At 39.2% G+C, this 7,406-nt stretch overlaps 2 gene segments (V, D, J or C); both read left to right on the forward strand.

Moving 5' to 3' along the window:
- The first annotated feature begins 349 nt into the window (after positions 1-349).
- On the forward strand, positions 350-927 carry LOC106569051 (T cell receptor alpha variable 38-1-like). The segment is given in 2 exon segments: positions 350-398; positions 563-927. Coding segments are annotated over 2 exon segments (414 nt in total).
- Positions 928-4,426: 3,499 nt separating this feature from the next.
- Positions 4,427-5,528, forward strand: LOC106569048 (T cell receptor alpha variable 38-2/delta variable 8-like). The segment is given in 2 exon segments: positions 4,427-4,728; positions 4,839-5,528. Coding segments are annotated over 2 exon segments (525 nt in total).
- The last annotated feature ends 1,878 nt before the right edge of the window (positions 5,529-7,406 follow it).

Below are 7,406 nucleotides of genomic sequence, written 5' to 3' on the forward strand. Positions count from 1 at the left end.
GGCTGTTGACCAGCAGAGTGGACATGTTACTGCCCTTGAAGAAGGACTGGTAACACAGCTGTAACTACACTCCCAGTAGTACATCTCCTGATATCTTCTGGTACATCCAGTTAACTAGGGACTCTCCTCAGTATGTCCTGAGAAGAGATATTTATTCAGAAGGGAGCAATACTGATGAGATCCAGTGGAGGTTTCATTCCAGGCTGAATTTTGTAGACTGTTTGTCACAGGATTCTCAATGTTTGACAATGTGCAAAAAGAGGAGGAGAGAAGGACTTCATGGTGTCATCATGGCCTAGCTACATCAGAGTGGTTTTACTCTTCTCCCATTGATCTCACAGTAGCAGACATGGGACCCTGGCTGAGTAATTTACTGATTCTTGCTGCATGTTGTTATGGTATTATAATATTATTTTCCTAATTTGTTTACTGCCTTTCTTTTTTCCCAAACATATTTTTCAGTACAATACTACCAGTATTAGGTTCACACTTTCTAATTCACTCAATCATGTTGCTTGATTATTTTCTCCCTAATACAAATGTGTATTACATTATTTTCCAGAATGTAGAGGAGAAGACACAGTCATTCAGCCATCAGGAGATGTTATTGCTACTGAGGGAGAACAGGTCACACTGGACTGTCAATTTGATGCAGATGATACTAGAAATCTGAACCTGTTCTGGTACAAGCATGAATTAAATGGCTTCCCAAAGTTCATGTTGGGCCGTTTTCCTTTTGGAAGTAAAAATGCCACTGAGTTCAAGGATAGATTTGATGCCCATCTCGATGCAGACTCCAAGTCAGTCCCCTTGAAGATCCAGAGGGTGCAGCTGTCTGACTCTGCTGTGTACTACTGTGCTCTGAGGCCCACTGTGACAACAGGAGATACAGCCTCATTACAAAAACTATTTGATAGTGTGATGTAAGACTCTCAGAGAGCCTAGTTGAAGCTCCTCCTCAATGCTTCCTAAGGCAGAGTTAAAGAAGTGGTTTCAAAAGCCTTTGGCACATACAAGTGTGTTTGCTCTCTCCTTACCTACCCATCTCACAGTAGACATGGAATCTTGGCTGAAGAATATTCTGATTCTTTCTGCATTTTGTTGGGGTATGATACATTTTGGGGATTTGCTTACTGCCATTGCTTTAATTATCCCTTTATGTTGTCCTGAAAAATCGAGGAAGTTGCTCACTCTATATGCTCCCAATAATTTAATGGGTATAAATCATCAAACACACATTCTTTTTTCAACGTATATAATTTCTCTCCAGAATGCAGAGGAGACAGAGTGTTACAGCCAAAAGGAGTTGAGACGGCTACCGAAGGAGGACAAATTACACTTGCCTGTCTTTATGAAACAGATGATGCAAGTCCATATCTATTCTGGTACAAACAGGGAGCAAACTACTACCCAAAGTATATGCTTATGCGGATCAATTTTGAAACTGGGGACAATGCTACTGAGTTCAAGGAGAGATTTCATGCTGATCTAGATGCCAACTCCAAATCAGTCCCCTTGACGATCCAGAGGTTTACAGCTGTCTGACTCTGCTGTGTACTACTGTGCTCTGAAGCCCACTGTGACAACAGGATATACAACCCCTTTACAAAAACATACTGAGCTACACAATGACAATGCACTTGTACAGTATAGTAACACAATAAATGTAAATCCGGGACACTCAAATTAGCATGAAATGTTATGTTTGTTATGTTTACTTAAGACAGAAAGTTACTTAAGGCAAATCCTTAAACCTTTCAGCTAACCACTCCCCTAATCCTAACCTTAACCCTTTAGCCTAACTCCTAAACCCTAATCTAGCTAACATTAGCCAGCTAGCTAACATTGGTGTCAGCCACCTAGTCACCTACTGTAGCTAACATCAGCCACAACACATTGGAATTCATAACATATCATACATTTTGCAAATTCATAACATATTGTACAATTTGCAAATTAATAAGATATTGTATGTTTTCAAATTGACATCCACAAATTAGTACATAGCATTTGAAATGTAACATATCATACTAAATGGACTGGTTCGGATTTACTTACAGGATAATACGAAATGCTCTGACACCAGGTTGTAGATGTAGACATAAGAGACATTAAAATGCCATTACAATATGTCATAGATTAGAAAATAGACCATTGTTTTATTTTTAGAGTTGGCCTTGTAGTGTTACTTAGATGAATTTAGAAAAAGCAATACTCAGTATTGTGTACAGAATAATGGAAAAACCAGCATCAACCACAAGGAGGCCACATTACCAAGTTAGTGTTGCTTTCTACTCTAAAATGACTTGTTTACAGTATTTGCACATCACCCTCTGTGCTGTGCTGCATGGTCTAGGCCTGTGCTGCCACTAAGACAGGAATCAAGCTAGCACACCGGTTTCTATATTGTAACACACATCAGTGTGTCTTGTTCTTTGTATACTATGGTAATTATGGGACATTGGCTGTGGACCTCTGTTGTTCTTGCTGCACTTATCTTCAGTAGGATATGGCTCTCACTATCTTTTTCTCAATACCCTGATGTTACTCGAATCCTGACATTTTGTGACCATGGGACTTTAAGATTTTATCTGAGCAAAGCAAAGTAATTGAGCATCAAAGTTTTCACATTCGAGATCTCAGAACTGTTTTGCAATTAATTGTTCTTTCACATCCATTAATGTTATCACCTTAAAGATACCTAAAGTGCAGAGTATCAAAATCCTGAGACATTTGTAAGTCAGTTTGTTTAGGGTGTTGCAATTACAGATAGAACCTTAAGTCTCAGAAATGTCAATCTTGGTTCTATCTGACACTTCTGAATTATACAAGTTAAGAAAACTGTAGCTATTTGAATACATAAATAATATAATACTATTTGACCGAGATAGAGTAGTAACACCTCATCAAATACATTAGGAAATGTATTATGATCATCAGGCAAATTACTATCATCACTGAACAACCATGTGACAACATCATTTACTTTAAGACTTCTGACAGTGTTGAACCTTGAAGTCCCAAGGCATTCTTCTTTGTTTCCAGAATGCAGAGCAGCAGACAGTGTCACTCAGTCGAAGAGAGAAGTGACTGCTTAAGCTCTCCTGTAACTATACAGTGAAGGCAGATACTCTGCTGTGGTACAGACAGTACTCTGGATCAGGTCTCTAATTCCTTTACCTGGTCACAGCTACCAATAATCCATATTAAGTGAGAGGTGATCCACAAGACTTTAGACTGTGTCACGGCTGTCGAAATGATCGGACCAAAGTGCAGCGTGGGTGTAGTTCCACATTTTATTAAATGCGTGAAACTTTGCAAAACATAAATAACTGAATTTACAAAACAACAAACGCAGAGAGAAACAAACACTACTCAAAATATAATCAACCACAAAACCCAGGAAGAAAAACCCCTACTTAAATATGATCTCCAATTAGAGGCAACGAGGACCAGCTGCCTCCAATTGTAGATCAACCCAAAAAACAACAACATAGAAATAGAACAACTAGAACAACAAGAAATAGAAAACATAGAAAAACACAAAACATCCCCTGTCACGCCCTGACCTACTCTACCATAGAAAATAACCTCTTACTATGGTCAGGACGTGACAGACTGTCTGTTAATCTGAATGAAGAGAGAACCCATGTGGATCTGGAGATCTCCTCTGCTGAAGTGACAGACTCTGCTCTGTACTACTGTGCTCTGAGGCCCACAGTGACAGGAAACCCAGAAACACCACAAAAACCTGACTGCAATAAAGTCCTATGTTAGATGCTGGGTTAAACTTGGAACACTGTTACACCCATCACCTTGTTTCTCTACCCAGTGTTTCTCCTCTCTGCACTTGTTGGTGAGTATTAATCTTACATTACATACTTTTAGTTTATTCAAGGTAACTGTCAAGTGTCATTTGAAAATAGCACTTCCTCCAAAAAATGTAAATGACTGATTATCTTTTCACTTGTATTGAATATGACACATAGTATGTAATAATTTCCCATGAACTGAAAATGTTAATTTGATCCTAACTTCATTACAGGTGGCAGTTATGAAAGTGACATAAAACCAACTTCAGAGACAGAACATGGCATGGAGGGAAACAGTGTTACACTGTCTTGTAACTACTCTGGCTCAGTAGACTATCTTCCATGGTATCATCAATATCCCAGATCATCACCGCAATTCGTCCTCTTCACTACACCTCTGACCCCTCTGTATTTAGAGTTAAAGCCTGAAGACCCTCGACTGTCTGTTAATCTGAATGAAGAGAGAACATGTGTGGATCTGGAGATCTCCTCTGCTGAAGTGACAGACTCTGCTCTGTACTATAGAACTACGCCCTGACGGCCACAGTGACAGGAATCCCAGATTCACTGTACAAAATCCTTTCATATGGGATTCATACAATAAAATGGAGGGAATCTACCTCCTACACTACCCAGTGGAGGGAATGAGAGATGCAGTATCACTGAAGAGAGGACAAATGAGAGGAGAGGGCAGGAGAGAAGTGGAGAGAAGAAGAGAAGAGGAGACATTGAGCATCTTTATAGCAACTGTACTTTGGGGTGGAGCTTGTAGGTAAACTAAGCAGAAATTTTCAATTGTAAAACTTGCAGATGAAGTTGGTTTGGAGTATTCAGGTTCTGTTGTGCTATTAGTCAGTTTGACTTCCAACCCCAGCCATGTTGTTCATCTGGTCACTTATTATGTTCTCAGTAATAGGTAAGTTATGGCTTTCAAAGTAGTGTCATGTTTTCTGCTTAGAAAATTACAACGATAAATAAAAAAATATATAAAAAAATGACTCAATATCCATCTCTTCCCATTTGCAGGAGGCAGTTATGAGCAGACTATCGAGCCAAACCAACATGAAGTGTATGCAGAAGTGGGTAGTAATATTCTTCTTTCCTGCAACTACTCCTCAGCGTACAATCTACTATGGTATAAACAGTCTCCAGGATCAGCTCCCCAATATCTTCTGCTCATCCCGCACTCCACTGGGACTGAATATAGAGATGACTCTCTTGACTCTCGCTTCTCTGGTAAACTGAACAAAGAGAAGACCCGTGTGGATCTGGAGATCTCCTCTGCTGAAGTGACAGACTCTGCTCTGTACTACTGTGCTCTGAGGCCCACAGTGACAGGAAACCCAGAAACACTGTACAAAAACCTAACATCGTCTGAGAGAGTATTTCTACTCTGTAGTTCCAGGTTTTATTTGACAGTAGTTCCATCAAGTGGCGTCAACATGAACCCATTATATTATGTCAAGAGGAGGAGAATAGTGTTATTCATACCATGTAATGAGTGGAACTGATTCAACCAGAGAGTGAATGTTCCAAGAGAAGATCATTAGAGAAGTCTCTGTCTAACACCCAGTCGCTATGATGCTGCTCTAATCAGTCCTGTTTTTGTGCACTTGTTGGTAAGAATTCCCTCTCATTAAAACCTTTTGGGGCTAGGGGGCAGTATTTTCACAGCCGGATGAAAAACGCACCCAATTTGAACAGGTTACTACTCTGACCCAGAAACTAGAATATGCATATTATTAGTAGATTTGGATAGAACTGTTTGAATGGTGTCTGTAAGTATAACAGAACTCATATGGCAGGCAAAAACCTGAGAAAAATACAAGCAGGAAATGAAAATCTTGTGGCTGTACTTTTTTCAAGTCATTGCCAATGGAACACACAGTGACGAAGGATTCATTTTGCACTTCCTAAGGCTTCCACTAGATGTCAACAGTCTTTAGAAAGTTGTATGAGGCATCTATGATGAACAGAGACCGAATGAGAAGGCTGGAAATTTGGTAACCCAGGGAATGACATCACTTCATTGGCGCGCATTCATGTGAGAAGGGACCTGTGTTCCAAAACGTTTTTCAAGACACAGGAATGGTCCGGTTGAAATATTACTGAAGTTTCACGTTAAAATGGCCCTAAAGATTGATGCTATACAACGTTTGACATGTTTGAACGAACGTAAATAAATTCGTTCGCGCATCCTACATTTTGAGTAGCTTACTGAATGCGCTAACAACATGGAGTTATTTGGACATAAATTATGAACTTTATCGAACAAAACAACATTTGTTGTGGACCTGGGATGCCTGTAAGTGCCTTCTGATGAAGATTATTAAAGGTAAGTGAATATTTCTAATGTTATTTATGCATTTAGATGACTCCAAAATGGCGGCTATCTGTATTGCCTAGTGTATTTTTCTGAGCGCAGTACTCAGATTATTGCTAAGTGTGCTTTCTCAGTAAAGTTATTTTGAAATCTGTCAATGCGGTTGCATTCAGGAGATGTTAATCTATAATTCTTTGAATAACAGTTTAATATTTTATCAACGTTTATAATTAGTATTTTTGTAAATTCACCGGAAGTTTTGGGGAGATGTATTTTCTGAACGTCACGCCCCGATGTAAAATGCTGTTTTTGGATATAAATATGAACTTGATAGAACAAAAAATGCATGTATTGTCTAACATAATGTCCTAGGAGTATCATCTGATGAAGATTGTCAAAGGTTAGTGCATAATTCTAGCTGGTTTTCTGCTTTTGGTGACGCCTGTCCTTGCATTGAAAATGGCTGTGTGTAATTTTTTGTCTATGTACTCTCCTAACATAATCTAACTTTATGCTTTTATAAAGCCTCTTTGAAATCGGACAATGTGGTTGGATTAAGGAGATGTTTATCTTTCAAATGGTGTAAAATAGTTGACAGACAGAATGTACACTGTTCAGTATTCATTACAATATGGTATTATCAATATGAAGTGGTAATACACTTTGAAACACCAAGTGTGGATATACTGTACACTGTCTACATTGACTCAGTAATCCATGTTTTCTTTTTTACAGGTACAAGTGTTGAAGACATAATTACTCCAGACAGAGATGTAGTGGATATTATGGAGGGTAGTAGTGTTAAACTCTCCTGTAGATACAACAGCTCATTAACTTGTTATGGATAGGGGGCAGTATTTTCACGGCCGGATAAAAAACGTACCCGATTGAATCTGATTATTACTCCTGCCCAGAAACTAGAATATGCATATAATTATTAGCGTTGGATAGAAAACACTCCAAAGTTCTAAAACTGTTTGAATGGTGTCTGTGAGTATAACAGAACTCATTTGGCAGGCCAAAACCTGAGAAGATTCCAAACAGGAAGCGCCCTCTCTGACCATTTCTTGGCCTTCTTGATCATCTCTATCCAAAACAGGGGATCTCTGCTGTAACGTGACATTTTCTAACGCTCCCATAGGCTCTCAGAAGGCGCAAGAACGTTGAATGATGACTTTGCAGTCTCTGGCTGAAAAACAGTAGCGCATTTGGTAAGTGGTCGATCTGAGAACAATGAGACGGGGGTGCGCGTGCACGAGACGACTCCATGT

The sequence above is a fragment of the Salmo salar genome, chromosome ssa14 (genome assembly GCF_905237065.1).
Source record: "Salmo salar chromosome ssa14, Ssal_v3.1, whole genome shotgun sequence".
Lineage (NCBI taxonomy): Eukaryota > Metazoa > Chordata > Actinopteri > Salmoniformes > Salmonidae > Salmo > Salmo salar.